Source organism: Cricetulus griseus, chromosome 3 (assembly GCF_003668045.3).
Source record: "Cricetulus griseus strain 17A/GY chromosome 3, alternate assembly CriGri-PICRH-1.0, whole genome shotgun sequence".
Classification (NCBI taxonomy): Eukaryota; Metazoa; Chordata; class Mammalia; order Rodentia; family Cricetidae; genus Cricetulus; species Cricetulus griseus.
In genome coordinates, this window is record NC_048596.1 from 51,252,818 (window position 1) to 51,271,490 (window position 18,673).

At 43.2% G+C, this 18,673-nt stretch overlaps 1 protein-coding gene across 2 annotated transcripts; it reads right to left on the bottom strand.

The window, feature by feature from the left end:
* Nucleotides 1-3,924: 3,924 nt before the first annotated feature.
* Nucleotides 3,925-18,668, bottom strand: Hnrnpul2 (heterogeneous nuclear ribonucleoprotein U like 2). 2 transcript variants are annotated; one of them, XM_027408357.2, is made up of 14 exons: nucleotides 17,935-18,665; nucleotides 15,713-15,848; nucleotides 15,338-15,414; nucleotides 14,945-15,084; nucleotides 14,472-14,562; nucleotides 14,267-14,379; nucleotides 13,620-13,883; nucleotides 13,165-13,287; nucleotides 12,674-12,802; nucleotides 11,570-11,738; nucleotides 8,170-8,370; nucleotides 7,185-7,258; nucleotides 6,818-6,925; nucleotides 3,925-6,699 (listed from the first exon to the last, which is right to left on the bottom strand). In XM_027408357.2, the coding sequence occupies exons 1-14, from the start codon at nucleotides 18,464-18,466 to the stop codon at nucleotides 6,619-6,621; spliced, it is 2,238 nt and encodes a 745-aa protein (XP_027264158.1). In that variant the 5' UTR covers nucleotides 18,467-18,665; the 3' UTR covers nucleotides 3,925-6,618. The 2 variants fall into 2 exon arrangements, 1 of the variants encoding a protein (XP_027264158.1); XR_004769044.1 differs by lacking the exon at nucleotides 7,185-7,258 and having other exon boundaries at nucleotides 6,658-6,699; nucleotides 17,935-18,668.
* Nucleotides 18,669-18,673: the final 5 nt, after the last annotated feature.

Here is an 18,673-nt window from a genome sequence, read left to right on the forward strand (position 1 = left end):
AACTCGACATCCTTCGGAGAGCCCAAGCACCGGGGGCCTTAAAGTCATGGGAACCCTAGTTCACTAGGATTTGGGCCCAAACAGCACATTGAGGTTGCAAAAGAATCTTGATTTTTACATCTTCCCAACTAGAGGTTCCCTTTGAGGGATTACTCGTAATAATACAAATATGTGGCTCCTTTCATCTTGGTGTATGGTTCCTTGGCCTCTCTGAGGGCTAAATAAGCAATACATTTTTGTTTTCTTTTTCTGGTTTTTCGAGACAGAGGTTTTGTGTGTAGCTCTGTGTACCAGGCCGGCTTCGAAGCCAGAGATTTTCCTGCCTATGCTGCCACCACCCAGCCCAATCTTCTTGTTGAATTGGAGCTTTTTACTTTCTCCTCAAAATGACTAAAGAATGTCTATTAAGAAAGAGTACAAGCCAGGTGGTGGCGGCGCACTTCCCAGCACTTGGGGCAGGGGCAGGCAGGTCTCTGTTCTAGGCCAGCATGGTCTACAAAGTGAATTTCAGGACAGCCAGAGTTGTTACACACAGAAACCCAGTCTCGAAGAACCAAAGAATGCCCTCCCCCCCAAAACACACACACACCCACCCAAAAAACCAAAACCAGAGGCTGGAGAGATGGCTCAGGGGTTAAGAGCACTGATTGTTCTTCCAAAGGTCTTGAGTTCAATTCCCAGCAACCACATGGTGGCTCATAACCATCCGTTATGAGATCTGGTGCCCTCTTCTGGTGTGCAGATATACATGGAAACAGAATGTTGTTATAATAAATAAAATCTTAAAACAAAAAAACAAACAAACAGAAAAAAAACCAAAGACAAAAAAGGAGAACAGCCTGGTGTGGTGGTGTGCACCTTTATTTATCCTGGCTAGAGATCACACACATCTCCTGGGCACCTGAGCAGGTTTAGGAGACCCAGAGTACATGTCAGCTTTCTTGAAGAGCGAATATAGATGTTATTGCATCTTGGACCACCATTAACAGTTCCAGTTATCTTTATTTCATGGATCAAGATCTCCTAACCCCAGGACACATCTTTCTGGGTAGGAAGGCAATTAGTCCAGTGCAATTAGTCCTGGGCTGCCCAGAATGACCTATATGTTTTCAGACAGTCCGTTACTCCCAAATCCCATCTTCCCTAAATCTTATCTTTCCCAAGGTGACAGGGAGAGGAATAAAGAAACCAGAGTAGGGTAGGGATAGTGACAGGCAGATTTCCTGGTGTCATGACCAAATGGCTGAATAGGTAAAGGTGACTGACTGCAGGCCTGATGACTGGAGTTCCATCCCTAGATCCAACAAAGTGGTGGGAAGAACTCAAGAGTTGTCTTTTGAATTTCCAGAATATGCCTGCGCACACACACCTACCATACTTTCAGCGCACAAGTTTTATTTCAGTATTTTAGGATCCTTATTTCTTGTTACTGGCACTAACCCCAGGAAGGATCCTTGCTAAAATACCTGCATGTTCACAATGCCTAGTATGCAATAGGTACTTAATACATAATGGTTTTCTATTTGTATATGCTTAAATTTACACAGGGTTTACAGACTAAAATCCTTTTCTTACTCTATCAGTGTTGGGCAAATGCCAGGGTAATAAGAAAATCTAATCAGGTAAGATGTGGCAAAAAGCCAAAGGCAATCTGGATGTAACACTGGCATTAGGCTAACTGGCACCTTCCCTTACCCCCTAAAAACCCAGCTTACTTTCCTACTCAATTTGAAATCTGTTCAAGTCATGGGTGCATATCTGGTTCAGCAGAAAACAGGGCAGGTAGCCCTACAGACAAGGTGTGAGCTATACCCATTAAAAATAATTGGGATGGGACTAGAAGAGATGGGTCAGTGGTTACGACCAGCTGTTGTTTAGTTTAGTTAGACCCAGGTTTAGTTCTCAGCACCCACAAGGTGGCTTACAATTGACTTCAACTCTAGTTCAAGAGCATTCAACACTGCCTTCTTGTTCTGCATGCCACCAGGCCCACACATGGCATATACATGTATGTGCACAGGCAAAACATGCATAAACATCACTCTTTCAAAAAAAAGCAGGCTGAGGGGTAGTGACTCTTCCTGCCTCCAACTCCCAAGTATCAGGATCACAATAGACACACTGCTGTTCTTGGTTTGTTTTTTGAAACAGAGTATAGCTATGTAGTCCAGGCTGATCTGGTATATACGGGCTTTGAATTCATAGCAATCCTCCTGCCTTGGACTATCTAGTCTTAGGACAAAAGGCAAGTGCTATCATGCCCAGCTGTGCACTAATTATAATTAGCTGTAACACTTAAGTTAAAAATGTCACAATAATGAGTGCCAGAAAGATGGTTCAGTGGGTAGAAGCAAGCCTGATGACTTGAATTCAATCCTTGGGACCTACCTACATGGAGGAATAAAGAACTCCCCCAAATCTACTGATCTTCACAGATGTCCTGTGGCACATGTCTGCCCCCACAGACAAAATTAACAGGTTAAAAAACCCAAAAATCCTAGTGGGCTTGGTGTGGTAGCAGCCTAGCTACAATAGGTAATACACTGTTATAAAAGACCAAAACAAGGGCTGGGGAGATGGCTCAACAGGTTAAGCTTATTGGCTGTTCTTCCAGAGGTCCAGAATTCAATTCCCAGCAACCACATGCTGGTTCACAACCATGTGTAATGAGACATGGTGCCCCCTTCTGGTAGACAAACATGTTGGCAGAACACTGTATACATAATAAAAAACAAAATAAAAAAATCCCAGTGATACACGTGAAGCAATGAGTCTGCTGCCTACTGTAGCAGCACATAAACACTAATAAGCCCTGTCTGCTCAGTACTAGCATTGTGATGTTTTTGTAACTTTCATTCTTCGAATTTATTACAAAATGAAGATTTTTCTTCTAAGGTAATAATTATTTGTGCATAAACGTAATGGCTTTCATAAATGGAACCTTTCATTTAACTGCAAACAGCCAACTGATTTTAGCAGAGCCCAAGAGTTAAATTTTCTATTCTAATGGCTACAGATCTTAGTATAAGAGGGATAGAGAGATGGCTCAGTGGTTATGATTATTTGCTTACTTGCAAAGCACCAGGATTCAGTTCTGGCACTCCCATGGCAGCTTAGAACCATGCGTCCCTCCAGTTCCAGAGGCTCCAATGCCCTCTAATAGCCTCCAAAGGCATTGCAAACTGGTAGTGTGTGGACTTAGATGCAGGCAAAACATTCATACACATAAAGAAAATTTAAATAATAAAAGGTATTTCTCTAAGCACACACTAGGTAGACAGATCCCTGCATAAATGGTTCCCAATAAAGGCATTATAAAAAAGGGCACAGCAGTCATATAACACAGAAGCTATTCTTGGTTGCACATAGTACATCTTATTAACTATGCATAAAAAAAAAAAAAAAAAAAAAACCCAAAACCTGGCAGTGGTAGTGCACACCTTTTATTTCAGCACTCTGGAGGCAGAGACAGGTGGATCTCACTGAGTTCCAGGACAGCCTGGTCTACAAAGTTAGTTCCAGGACTAACAGAGTTGTTAAAAAAAAAAAAAAAAAAAAAAATGGTGAGGGGGTTGGTGAGACAGCTCAGAATTTCATGTAAGTTTGGCAATCTGAGTCTGATCCTGGGAACCTACATAAAGGTAGGATTAAGACTTCAAAGAGTTGTCCTCTGACCTTCTTGTATGAACCCCTCCCTGACATCAATTCCCTGTGCACACGGCAATAATTAAAATAGGTGAATAAGCTGGGTGTGGTGAGGAACATGTATAAATGCACATTTTGGGGTTTAAGGCAGGATGATCTAGAGTTCCAGTCCAGCCTGGGCTACAGTGAGATTCTGTCTCAAAATAAACATTTTAAAAAATGCATTATTAAACACCTCCATGATCACTCGAATCAGTGCAGCCACAGGAGATAGGAAAATTCAATCCAAATGGTTATTTATTCTAAAACTGGAACTACTGTGCCTACATTTGTTGCCAGGATGGTGTAATGAGAACAGGGTAAGAATTACAGATGTAAACAATGACACAGTTACATTTTTTTTTAAATGGTAAACCCTTTTTTTTTTCTTTCTTTTTTTTTTTTTTACTGGCCACTTCCAATAATGTTTTACAGGTTGTGCAAAAACATTTACAAGCTCCATGTGGTGTTTGTTTTTCTCACAAGCTTTTCCATCTACAACTACAACAGACATCTGATAAAACACTGAACAAGTCTTCTAAGGAAAACAAAGCAGGGGATCCCTCCTGTTACCACAATGCACCCCCACCCACCATAACATTTCATAATAAAAACACAAGACAGAAACAAAATGTAGACATCCACTTTGATGCAAGTGACCTCCTGGACACACCCAACAAGGGTATGGCAGTTTCATTCTCCATTCAACTAGAAAAACAGTTTTAAAAAGACTTTTCTATTGTCAAATCAATAGCAAGTATACTCTCTAATCCACTGCCCCAAACTTCAGTGTTAAGTTTATGCCCCTGTCTGTGGGCCCTCCCACCCACAATTCATACCACAGTGTTCGTTATTCATTGGAGGATTGAACATCTGCCTCTGGAAATTAAGTTTTCTATTATAACATAATCTTGTCCTAAGGGGATTTCTTTGGGCTCCAGTTTTTACCTTTTGGCCTTGACATTATAAACAAATCTTTCTTAAATTCCCTTAATAATGCCAGTGAGTTACAGAAGATACATGCCAATTTTAAGACCATTTTAGGAAGGTGTTTAGAATTCTGTATGTATAATTCACTTTCTGCTTTTATATATGCTAAAAGAACTGAAATAAAAAGCAAAAACAAAACAAAACATACATGCAATCATTCTGCCACTGCCACACACAGATCCATTTGTGGCACCATAAGGAATAGGTGCAATGGAGAAGACACAATATGAGCAAGCTATCTCCTAGGCCCTGCTACAGCCTTTGGAAAGAGTCCTTGTACTGACGGGTGAGTCTTAACAGACCAGAGTCAGAGTGAGGGTCTGAACACTCAGAAAAGCAGTGCACAGCAAGGACATCAGGACAGGAAGATCCACGTCTCAGCACAAATTTAAACAAGAGAACTAACTGCTCAGGTGAGGAAGTGGAAGTGAAGTATGTTCTAGGAGCACAGCCCAGAGGGTTTCTCACCAGGAAGTGCTGTAGGACACTGTTGCTGAGTAAGTTTTAGCTAAGCAAGATAATGATTTAAATTGAAGCTCAATATTGAAGCACTGCCATATCCTGCCCACATTCATGAACCCAGCAACCTGTACCTGTTCTGTCAATAACTGGGAGGGTATCGGTAAATTTATAAACTAAATGATCCCAAATGAAGTCTCTTGATGAGAGGCCTCTTTAGGGCTCACACGGAAGCACCCCAGAAGGAATCCTGTTTCAAAAAGTTGGGAAAAGGTGCTCCCCTGCATGCCCCAAACACACACATTCACAGTCTTCCCAAGTTTCTGCAGCCCCACTGAGCTGCCTCCCCTCCCCTCCTACGCAACCCTCTACCTGTACCAAAACAAAACAAAACAAAAACAAACCACCAGCAGGGCAGAGTGCCCATACTGTATAAAGTAAGCTGCTATTCTCAGCACCTGGGCCTGACAGCCCATACCACAGGATTCACCTATGTACATATCCTAACGCAGTGAACATCGTCTTGCTGCGTTTCTGTGAGCTGAAACCCTGAGAAACATTCTTTCCCTCACACCGTTAAGAGGCAGACAATCTTAGCAAATGATTCCAGAGATCTCTTGCCTCTATCAACTCAGAAGACCCAAGACTAGGGCCTGGCAAATCACCATCTTCAGACTGAGGGCTGTGTTCCCACTCTCCTCCAGACTTTATGGAACTCACTGAGTACAACATGGACGAGGACAAACTATTCTGATCTGCAGTCCCCAACAGTCCCCATGGCCTGGGAATCCTATATAATAGAACCACCCAACTAGCAGTCTCCGTGCCTTAGGCAGACAGCAAAGGCACAACAAAATGGACAATGGGACATTTGGGGCTCCCAGACTAATAGACCAGATATCCCAAGAGGGAAAGGTTGGTAAAGAAAATACAAACGGTTAGTTGGTACGAGTGATTGATAAGAGCCAATCATTTATTTTCACTGCCCTGGTCACAGGTACTCCTTCTGTCCCCACTCCTACCTCTCCTGTCCCTACTCCTGCCTACTATACAGAGTTCCCCATGGTGTCCTCTTCTCCCCACAATACTCTCCCTTACTGGGCTACCATTCCAGTTGTCTTAGAATGCTGGAGGGTGTCATTTTTAGTTCTTTTCCTATCCAGCTGCAGGGTACAGAACAGGCAGCCCTAAGTGCTGCTTTCTGTGCAAATTTTTTTTTTTTTGATTACAAATAACCTAACTAGGTTTGAAATGTTTTATAGAATAAGACAATATTCTTTTCCACAAACTTTTAAAAAAAAATGTACAGTTTTGTTGTTTCCACTTCCCCTCCCCCACCCCTCGTTGCACACCCTCCCCACCACCCCTCCCCAGCAGCTCAGCCCCACCCCCGACAGCCCCTGTTTTCCTTGGTTGTGTTTTGGGGGGTGCCTGGCATCCCCAGAGACTCAGCTTCATGGCTGACAGGTGAAAACAGCAGGGGCTTCACCGATACCCTTGGTAACCGTAGTAGTTCCTGTAGTATCGGTCTCTGTCCTGTTGGTGGTGGTAGTAGTAATTCTGCCACTAGAAAAGAGGGAAACCCATCACTTAGAGCCAGAGCTAGCTGAGGATGAAGAGGCATGACACTCATCCAGCTGGTCCTGTCCCCTTCACCCTCAATCTACCCCAAGATAATACTCACATCCCGGTTGTATTGTCTGTAATAGTCTCTGTATCTGTTGTATTCATAATCTCGTCCATAGAATCGATCATAGTCACCCCTGTATCGATCATAGAAATTACGGTATCCCTGAGGAAAGAGAGAGGAGTGGTGGTGATATATGGGTCTCCAGAAGCACAACCCAGTTTCCCGTTACTGAATGCGATATGTTTCATTTTAACACTATAAGCAGGGTAAACTTTTTCCCAGGTTAAATTCATCCAGATGAACATATTAAGTGGGCAAAACCCTAAAGCCCTAAGAAAAGAGCCCAGACCCCTCTGCTCCCCAAGTAAATAGGAATGGCTTCACAGCCCAGAGGGAGGAGCAGAAGGAGAGCTGCACTCACCCCTCTGTTTCCAGACTGCCCCCAGTACTGCTGCCCGTAGGCCCGGTTGTCGTAGCCTCGGCGCTGCCCGCCCACTGGAAGAGAAATGGAGAGGGCGCTCAGACAGCTGGCATGGGGTCCTGGCTCCACATCTGAGTGGAAATCAAAAAGTTGGAGCCAAAGGCAATTTTATGGGAGGAGGCTTGCTCTGGCCAGGCTTGCACAATGTTAAGTAAAGCACCAGCCAAGATCTTTTATTAAGAGTCTGAGAGGGGAGGGCAGAAGAATAGACACAAGATAACAAAGCCACCCTGCTTGTGAAGCTCCCCAACCCTGCCAAACATTCTGGATGACAAAAGGATACATGGCAGAATTAGAAACATGGATAAAAACTACCATTCACAGGACCAGATTCTCAGCCCAGAAAGGGATCTGAGGTATCATGTAGCCTATACCCTTCGCTTAATGTGCACAAAGAAAACAAAATCTACACAATACTCAAGGCTAGGAACTGTTGTTATTCCTAGTGTCTAACCACCTGTTGATATACAGTTTTATACACATAAACACATACTTTTTAGAAGAGCAATAAATACACACTGGGGACTTAGCTGGCAAACTAGACATTCAGAGGGAAAATTAATTCCACTAATAGCTAACTTGCTTTATAATGCTCTAAAATGACAGAAGGATGCATTCACTTTTGTCTGTGCAATTGAGTTGATTTGATAAAGCACCAAGAAATCTTAAGGGCAGAATCAGCTTTCACTGCACACATTCTAAGGCTGCAGTGAAGTGGAGAAACCACTGGATCAAATGGAAGCTACACATATAATGAGGCACAAAGACCGTGTTTTCAAGGAAATATATTTTTGCCCCACAGTAACTCTCTTCTAGCTGAAGGATCATGGGGAAAGCATGAGAAGGATGGGGTGAAGGTCTCAGGAACAAACAAAGCTTCATCAGGAAAGCTGCTCACTGTGGGCAGCTTGGTCTCAGGACTCACCATAGCCTTGGCCTCGGCTTCGGTTCTGCCGGTTCCTCTTGTTGCGGTTGTTCCGGCGATTTGTCCGCTTCTCAGAGGGGGGCAGCAGCTTCCTTGCTTCCTCCTTGTATTTAGTAACAATGGGCTGGGCTTCCTCTTTATCCAGCTCCCCATATGTCACCTCATCCATATAATCGCATTTTTCAGGCAGAGAGAAGTTGGCTATAAGAATAAGAGAGAAGCTTGTGGGCCTGGAAAGTGTAGACAAGGTAAGAATGCATGAAAATCTACTATAGGAAACATACTTTGGTTTTTAGTGGCTTTGGGGGTCAAACCTAGGGCTTTGCAAATGCTAATCAAGTGTTCTCTCTCTGAGCTATATCCAAGGGTTGTTTGTTTGCTTGTTTTTCCCATTTTGAGATTCAAGTTCTATGTAGCCAGTCTTTGTCCCACCATCCAGCTCCCAAATCACTACATGGAGACTTATTATGAAAGTTCTACCAATAGCTTAAGGCTTGTTTACCTCATCTACACAATGTTCGTACTGCTTTCCTGCTTCTCCCAAGTCTCCTCAAATCTAACATTTCCATAGGGTCCAAATTAACTTCTGCATAGCCTTGGGGATGTCTATCATATATCTGGTGGTCATTCTTATATGGTAAACTAGATAAATTAAGGTTGGTTTTCTAACAGCCTTAGGCTGCTCCACCTCTTCAGTTTCATAATGCAATGGTGAGGTACCTTAGCCTCCTGCCTCTTGAGTGCTGGAATTACAGTTATGAGTCAACACTGAAACAGGAGCTCTCTACATAGCCCCGGCTGTACTAGAGCTCACTATGTAGGCCAGACTGGCCTTGAACTCAGAGATTTACCTGTCTCTGATGGAATAAAAGTCAAGCACCAACATGCCCAGTTTTGTTAATAGTCTGTGTCTGAGTGAGTATGTGTAAGTGTAAGAAGGCTAGTGGAGGATGTGAGGTGTTCTCTATCACACTTTATTCCTTGGAGACATGGTCCCTCTCAAAATCTAGAGCTCACCATCCTTTAAGGGCTGAGCCATCTAGCTCTGGCTGTTTTTTTTTTTTTTTGTTTGTTTTTTTAAACACATAGGGTCTCATATATCCCAGGCTGGTCCAAATCTTCCTTCCTCTTGCCTTCTGAAAACTGGGATTACAATTAGAGTTGTTGCTACTGTGCTTCTCTTTTTATTTTAGTTTACTTTTTTTCTCCTTTCAGATAGTTTTGTTATGAAGCTCAGGCTGGACTTTGTCTTGCTATACAGTCTGTGCCAGTTTCAAACGCAAGATCCTGCCTAAAGGTCCCAAGTGATAGAATAATAGGTATGAGCACCCACAGCAAGCCAAACCTAACACTTTTCAAAGCTTAACTTAGTAATGCACTAAAATGTGCTAGGTTCATACCAACTCACCCTTAGATAATCAAACTAACTTCTTTTTTGAGACATGGTCTTATGTAGTTTAGACAGGCTTACAATTCCCATAGTCAAGGATGACCTAGAACTCACAGCAATCGTCTTGCTTTAGCCTTCTGAGTGCTAGACATGTGCTACCATGCCTAAGGCAAATCTTATTTTCCCTAAATTGTAACAGTATAAGACAAAGGGCTACATGCAAGACAGGTTTACAAGTTCTCAAGTGATCCATAATAAATCAGCAGTAAGCTATCAGGACAGAAGGAACAGGCTAAACGTAACTGAGAAAGTATTGGAGTTGCTTAGATAAAAACTTGGTCTCAGGAGCCGGAAAGATGACCTGACAGTTAAAAGCATCTCAATGCCCTTGCAGGGAACCTGGATTCAGTTCCCAACACCCACATGGTGGCTCACAAGTTCTCTAACTGTAGCTCAGGGGCTCTGATGCCCCCTTTTTGACATCCAAGGGCACCATGCACACATTTGATACACATTCACACGTAGGGAAAACATTCAAAGAAATAAAAATAGCCAGGTGGTGGTGGCGCATGCCTTTAGTCCCAGCACTCGGGAGGCAGACGCAGGAGGATCTCTATGAGTTCGAGACCATCCTGGTCTACAAGAGCTAGTTCTAGGACAGCCTCCAAAGTCACAGAGAAACCCTGTCTTGAAAAAAAGAAAGAAAGAAAGGAAGAAAGAAAGCATGCACCACCATGCCAAGTAGTAACATTTTCAGAGCTTCAAGCTCTGAGGTGAGGGGTACTGCATTTTCCTAGCATATACAAGGCCCTGGGTTTCAATTCCCAGCGCCTGCACGCATGCTAAAAGAATCTATACATCTCTACTGCAAGATCTGTCATTTAACAGCTAATACTGATAGCCAAGTACATCTGTTATTTTCTGGAGATCAAGTTCATAGACTGTGTCCCAGTGAGTGTTATTTCAATTATGATTCTCAGGTGAATCTAGTTATCTCTATTTTATATAACTGCATTAAATTCTTCCAAGTGTCTGAATATCTGGTATGGGCTGGCATAATTCATTCTGTATAAATTCAGATGCTCCAGCTCATAGATGTTAGAAGTGATTCCCATAGCCAGGGGTCATGAGAGGTTTCCAGAGCCAGCAGCTGAGAGGTAAGTGGGATGGCATAGGTGAAAGAAATATGATGAAGAATATGACCCAAGGGACTAGCATGAAGCAAGACCAATCAACATGTTAACACTGCCTTGAGAAGACAGTATACTTAGGCAAATACCAAATCAAGAAAATAAGAAAAAAAGGAAAACATAGAACTATTATCATACCAGAAATCAACACATGGTAAAGAGATAATTTTCTACAACTACTGTATTTTAGTTTGAACCCTAACATTCATCCTTGTCATTTTTATGGAATAGAAACTTTAAGATTTTATTTATGACCCTGAAATTTCATCTCATATGCTGATATTTTCCCATGACGAGGAAAATGATGGACAAACAGTAAACACTGTAAATACTTATTTAATAGACATCTGACTCAACCTCCTTCCTTCATTTCTAAGCATCTCGTTTGGATTTAAACATCTTATTTCTTGTTCATCTTGCAAGAGCATCATTAGTTCAGACTAACCTCTAACTCCTTATCCTCCTGCCTTCAACTGTTTTTCCTTCCTACCCAAGACATGGTCCTATTATGTAATCCAGGCTAGTCTCCCTAATCCATGATTGTCTTTCCTGAGCTTCTCAAGTGCTGGGGGGATTATAGGCATGTGCTACCTACCATGCCCAGATATTTATTACGTATTTTGTATTTTATCTATGAGTCAATGGGTTTCCTGTTTCTCTATTCACTCTACCAATTAGTTTATTCACAAGTGCTTGCCTCCATTAAAATATTCTTAAATTTAGGCTTTAGACGTGGAGAGTCCCGCTTGGTGCTAAGAGGTTCCAGTAGGGTTGCACTAACGAGGGACAAGAGTCTCTAATCCATGTAATTTTAGCCCACCTTTCATCTCCAGCATTATAGACTCAGGCACATCATCTCCCTCCACTTCTTTCCTCAACTCCAGCCTCTTCTTCCAGTCTTCCTCATTAGGGACAACTACCACCACTTTCCTGGAGAAGGTCTTGAACAGCAATAACTTCCTTCGTTGGCCAGAGTTGTACACATTACACTAGCAATAGGAATAATAACATGTTTAAGAACAAAAGTCACCATTCAACTTACCAAAGAAAACTTTATCTTCTACAGCTGAAACATCATATTAGAAGTCAATACACAACTTCCTTTAATAACCACTATTATTATCATTGTTGTTTTGTAGTAATCAGGATCAAACCTAGGGCTTTGCACATGCTAAAAAAACTGCTCTACCACTGCTATAACTCTAGTCTCCTTTGATTTTTCTTTTATTTGAGACAGGGTGTCTTTGTGTTGTACTGGGTGTCCTGCAACTAACTGTAGATTAGGATGGTCTTGAACTCATAGAGATTCGCCTGCCTCTGCCTCCTGAGTGCTGCTGGCATTAAAGGCGTGCATCATCACCACCTTTGATGTTTGAGACCCTACTTGATAAGTATTATTTCACACATAAGAAAAACTGAAGTTAGAGAAGACTTGTCTAAGATCGTAAACATAGGCATATCATGATAGATTCAGGAATTCAAATGAAATAAATGAAATAAATGAATGACTCCAAATCTCCTATTCCTCTATCATCTGCCCTCACACTCTCAGGTAAAGAGTATAAGTTTAAGTACACTGCCGGGCGTTGGTGACGCACGCCTTTAATCCCAGCACTCGGGAAGCAGAGGCAGGAGGATCTCTGTGAGTTCAAGGCCAGCCTAGAGCTCGTTCCAGGACAGCCTCCAAAGCTACAGAGAAACCCTGTCTCGAAAAACCAAAAAAAAAAAAAAAAAAAAAAAAAAAACCAAAAAAAAAAAAAAACAAAACAAAAAGTTTAAGTACATTACATAACTCACAGCAGATGACCTGAGTCTATTTTTTAATTCAAACCAAATGTGTACCCCAGTCTGACTTAAAAAAAAGATGCAAAGTTTCATCTCTGGATCTCCTTTAAGACCAGTTTCCTCTTGAATGTCTGAATACCTGATCAAGAATGAAGTTCCTCTTTGATCTCGAAGCAATCTGGACCAGCTTACTAAGGCACTGGGAGGCTTGCTGAACTAAGAGGTCTCGGCTCTTGGGGTCCATCTCTGGCTCCTCCAGACCCTTCATCTGATGAGTGCAAGAAGACAGGAGCAATACAAGGAGTTACACAGCAAGTTCAAGTTCACCTGCTTTAAATGCCACAAGTATACCACCTACTCATACTGTTAATTTCCTGTAGTAGTCACTTTCATTCTTAACCTGTATATACTCCAGATTGTAAGTTTTCAGAAATTTGACAATCCAGCAGATGTGGACCATATCTTAACACACGACAGAAATTTACATTTCTATGTGCGGGGTCCTTGGACTCACACACTTCAAAGACACCTCCACTCCCAACTAAGGAAAGGGTTACCAAAGATGCCCAGCGTCACCAGAGCAAACATCGTAGCTGACTAACCATCCCTCCCCATCTCTCAGCAACTGACCCTCATTTGACTGAGCACAGTCTCAGCTCCCAGGACATTGTATCTTTTCTCAGGGTTTTCTTTTGCATATTTTAGTGCCCACTGGGTCTTTCCAGATCCAGGAAGTCCCACCATCAGAATCACCTGCAAGTAAAAAGAAAAAAGAAATGTGATAAAAAAAAAAGTTATTTTTATAAAATCCAACTTTCTTTAGAAAATATTCTTAGCCGAGTGGTGGTGGTGGATGCCTTTAATCCCAGCACTTGGCAGAGAAAGGTGGATCTCTACAAGTTTGAGACTACACTAGTCTAAAGAGTGAGTTTCAGGACAGACAGATACACAGATGAAACTCTGTCTTGGTAAACAAACAAAAAAGCAAGCAAGCATTCTTACATTTTCCCTATCCAATACATCTCAAAGGACACATCCTCCACTATTCTAACGCACAAGGTCTATACTTCTGGAATTCAGCTTACCTCACACTCCTCTATGGTCTTGGGAGGAACTGCAGTCCGCACACGGTCCTCAACAGGTACAACATGGATGAACACAAACTCTTCTGGTGGTGGAAAAAAGGGCTCCTCCTTCTGACCAAAGTTTAATTCTATGACACAATTCTTACAGAGGACATGGGGTAGAAGGGCTCGATCTGCCAAAGTTTCCTTGCTGATCCGGAACGCCACACCCAGGTCTTCTCCATTCTTAGAGAAGGAAAGCTCTACTTCTTCAGTCTCAAAATTCTACAAGGACAAAGGCACAAGAGCACTTACAGGATGACAGGTTTTAAGGAAAATGAGTCTTACAGCTTACCTTTCCCCTTTTTCTAAGTCTGGAGAATGGAGAGATGTGTAAGTGGGTAAAGGCACATGACGACAAGACTTTGGTCCCTAGAACTCACATGGTCTAAGGACAGACTGTCTTCTGAGTTTCACATACACACTTTGATATGCCCCCCCCCATACATGTGGAAATAAGCAAACAAATGAATACTGGGGCTACTGCACAACTCAATAACCAAGCAATGCATCCAATGTATAAAAGCCAGTAGATAGGGAGTATAGCCGAATCCTCTCAGCCTTTATCTACCCTTTGCTACAAATCCACAATTATCAGGAATACTTACAGCAAAACAGCCAATGACATCATTCTCCCCAAAAGTCTGGCCAAATTCCTCAAACTGTCCATTCTCTGCCTTGAGTCCTCTTCCATCAAAACCATAAGAGAACTCATCTTCACCTATGATAGACAACAATCAATATCTATCTGCAAAGTTTCCACAGAATCAGCAATATGTTAAACACAAGCAAGAAGCTAAAATATAACCTTACCAAGCTGTGGACAGGAAAAATCAACAGACCATCCAACTCTAAGGAGAGAAACTTCTGTGCAGCCTTCTTTCATTGGGAGATTCTGTGTTACCTGGTCAAGTTAGAAAGGAAGTCTCAGGTACTTTGACCAATTCAGGTACAAAGTCTGAGTTACAAAGATAAGATTTGTATACAAACTGGGGGAAAAAAAAATCACAGTTCAATATCAGAAAAACAACTTTCATTAAACCTGAACCAAAGACCAAAGTTGTAGGCCTGGGGATGTAGCTCAGAAATAAAGTGTCTAACATGTATGAGGCCCTGGGTTCAACTCCAAGCACAAAAAACAAACAACAAAACAAAGCCATACGGGTCAATATGTTGCTCAGAGCTAAGGGTATGTTAAGCAGGGTGCCTTTCCTGAACTAATAAAATACCGGCCAGGAGTCCAATACACAATTTAAACTAATAAATGATTTTAAAGAGTCCCTTACCTTGGCCTCAAAGCATACTTTTCCCTTTGTTACTCCATAAGTACTTCTTGCCCCAGACCAAAGGGTAGGAAATTTTTCTGAGAAAAGTGGCTGCCCTCCATATCGGTCTTTGCTTATTTGGAAATGGAGATCCGAGGTATCTGTTAAGAAAGAAGGATGTGACTAGTTTACTGCAAAGCTCAACACTTATAAAGTGCTGAGAGCACCATTATGCCCAGTTATCATGAATGGACACAAAAACTGTCCAAATAATCAGACCATTAAGTTTTACTCTCAAAACTCATTTTTAGATCACTCCAGAGACTAACATAGGGGGATCACAAGTTGGAAGAGGGCCTGGAATATATAGCAAGGCCCTATTCTCAAAAAACAAATTATTTGTATTATACATACACGTGTCCAGGTTCACAAGTGTCTGATCCTCCTCTTCATCTTTTGCTTCCTCTTCTGGAGGTGGTGGGGACTTCGAGCTACAGGTAAGGAGAGGAGAGCAAATGCAATATACCCAAAGCTACTTTCTTTGAGGTTATTTGTGTGGCACTGCCCATTTTAAAGTATCAGTGAATTATCAAATTCCAGCAGACAGCTTCTTTCATTCAATGAGAAAAAAAAAATAGGAGTTTCCATCACAGACTTATTTACTCTAAATTTTATGCCTACAAAGACCTATTGCATTTTTCAATCCACCCCTCCTTCCAGACTGTCCAATCAACACCAGTAATACCAAAAGCAGAGCAGACATTCCCATCAAGGGAGTGTTTCCCTCACCGGCTGTGGTAAGCCTCCTCTCGGAATTCATAGTAAGCTCGGCCATGTTCATCCTTCTCATCCCGCTGTCTCTTTACCCCCCGCCGCTCACCATCTGAGCCTGCTGGTTTTGACTTTTCACTATCCTGGTCATCTCCTACAAAAGGGAGGGAAAGAAAATCAGCAGTTTTTATACTGGAGCAGAGAATAAGCTCAGAACTAAGAGAATCTGAGTTAACCAATATGGGAAATTGAGGGTATCTGATTCAAAGTGTTCCTAGTATGTATGTATGTATGTATGTATGTATGCATGTATGTATGTAATGGTTTATTTCCAATTATCTTTTCATTGGTTAAGGTGAGGGGCACAGTGAGCTAAATACAGTCAAGAAATAGAAAAAGTTGGGCAATTTTTCCATTCTAAATTTATCTACTTCATTCAAGCCAACATGGCAGATCTCCCCACTAATAAGAAAGGAAAATATCCCTGAAGTTGTTTGAAAACCTTCACAGGTGAATTTCAATTCTCATCAGATTTGTATTTATGGCAAGTACTTAATGACTATTTTCTAATGCCTTTCAACAGCTATATGGAACAGAAGGCTTATATTTTCTTTAAGAGACTACTTTTCTGCATTAAAATGCACAGCCACACAATGGCAGCTGAATTTTTAACAGGTATTTTAATTGAAAGCTACCAGTGCAAATCAGTAAGTCACAAGTGAACCATAAATAACACCAAAGCTTCACTTCATGGAATTTGGGGCAGGAAGGTGGTGGTGGATATTTAGCAACATTCTTTTTTTCTTTTCTTTTCTTTTTTTTTCTAGACAGGGTCTCACTATGTAACTCTGGCTGTCCTAGAACTCACAATGTAGACCAGGATGGCCTCAACTTAGAGATCTGCCTGCTTCTGCTTCCCAAGTGCTGGGACTGAATGCATGTGCCACTAAGCCTGACAGCAGCATTCTTTACAAGGAGTAACACATAGCGTTTTCTTTTTCCCTTAGGCTTTTGTTTTGAAGCTTAAAAAGTCTTCTTCAACAATTCCTCTAAAGTACTCTCTTATCTGTGAATGCTTTTTATCTGCTATTTAGGATACACACAAGTTAATGGTTATGTAATAGGAATTTTGTTCCAGGACATAAGACACAACAACCCCCCCAAACACTATACTTTGTATTCAATCATTGTAAAATAGATTCCAACTACATGACACTAACAGCCTTAAAAAAAAAAACAAAAAAAAAAAGATATAAAAAACTTAAGGCAATCCCCTTGGAAGTAAGACTTGGAAGCAGCTCTCCTTCCCCTGACAGTCAGACACTATGGATTAGCTCTAACCAGGCAAGCATTTCAAAAGAAAGGAGAAAGGTCATTAACTCCCAGGGGAAGTCTCTACACATTTTCTACCACAAGGTTACTCAACTGACCCACTAGAAACCCCTCAACCATTTCAGCTCAGGAAGTCAAGAGCCTTAAAGGCACCGGTGTAGAGTAAGTCTAAACATACGCCCATTTACTGACTTGGAAGGAGAATTAAGATATAAAAACAAGAGGGACAAGGTAAAAAAGCCTCATTCAAGCAACTAACATGCTACTAAAAGTTACTAAGACTTTTTCTTTGCTAGTTAATGATTAAACGCAATAGGCTCATACTAGACACCGTCTACTACCGCCAAGCAGGAAGGAGCAAGGTTAGCTACCCAGTCTCTGTAAGGCTTAAGCTCTAACGGGAGTTTGACAGAAAAACACATCACAGAGTGTTTACTGCTTAACATTCTCACTGTAAGAAATTAACTGTCAGATAGGTCGAAGCCCTAAGCGTCTAACTGGTACCTGCAGATCGCCAATTTCTCACTACATTTTCTGCTAAAGGTATTCAGCTAAAGAGGAAGCACCAGAAGACTGATCCACAGGTAGCTCCAAAGTACACACAGACACAGACATAGGCACACACGCATGCCACACCACACACTTCCATCCACTAACACCAAGAAACCACGTTAGGCAGAAACCTCCCTCCTGCAAACAGGAGAGCAACAAGGCACCCAAACCCTCAAAAAACATGGGCAGTGGATGAAAACCACGTTCCCTGGGGAATCCCATCAAACAGCCACGGAACCCGTGCACTTTCCGGCAAGTGGAAACAAGGAATCAGATGGCGCGGTGCAGGGTGGGGTGCTGGATCAGAGAGACGCACCAGGCTGGGTTGGAACCTGGCTCTGCTGCAAGTTCCTCACCTTGTTCTTCTGTGGCCTTGTCACCCGGTGCCTCGGATCCCGGCGTCTCATCCCCGCTGCGTTCCTCCGGCCCGTCTTCCTCCCCCTTGCCGGTGTCATGCTCTTCACCACCGTTTACCCCACCTGACCCAGCCGTGGCCTCCGCCGGTGCGTCGGAAGATTCGGGCTCGGCCTCCATGGCTGACGCCTCCGGGGGCTCCGGAGGCGGCTGCGCGGCCTGGCCCAACGCCTGAGCAGGAGGTGGCTCCTCGTCTTCGTCCTCAAGCAGCGCCTCCTCGTCCTCCTCCTCCTCGTCGTCCTCCTCGTCGTCGTCCCCGCCCGGGCCTCCGCCCGACGCGGCCACAGGCCGAGGCTCCGCCTTGCAGGCCCCGCCGGGCCCGGCGCCGCCAACGCCGGCCTCGTCCTCCAGCATCTCAGCATCCAGAGCCTCCTGAAGCCGCTGCGCCAGATCCATCTTGAGGCCGCGCGAATCCAGGCCCCGCCGCTGCAGCTCCGACCGCAGCTCGGTCACTTTCAGCCGCTTCACCTCCATCGCCGCCGCCGCCTCCTCCGCCTCCCGCCGCCTCCTCCCCTGCGAACTGTCGACCGAGCCCGACCGCGCAGGCGCCGCCGCCGCCCGCCTCCGCCTCCCGCGCCAGCACTGTACTCGCGCTCGTAAGCGCACGCAGGCGGCGGCAGGAGCCGCGCGGTTACAGCGGCGTGTTTGTGTCGCCCTCCTTCGGCCCTGCCCCTTGCGGCT

What these genes read in the sequence shown, in the direction of transcription:
- Hnrnpul2 (XM_027408357.2), bottom strand. Translation starts at nt 18,466, where the DNA reads ATGGAGGTGAAGCGGCTGAAAGTGACCGAGCTGCGGTCGGAGCTGCAG. An exon ending in AAGTATGCTTTGAGGCCAAG is followed by an intron (nt 14,563 to 14,944) that starts GTAAGGGACTCT and finishes TAACTTGACCAG; the next exon opens with GTAACACAGAATCTCCCAAT. An exon ending in CTGTGCTCAGTCAAATGAGG is followed by an intron (nt 12,803 to 13,164) that starts GTCAGTTGCTGA and finishes TGCACTCATCAG; the next exon opens with ATGAAGGGTCTGGAGGAGCC.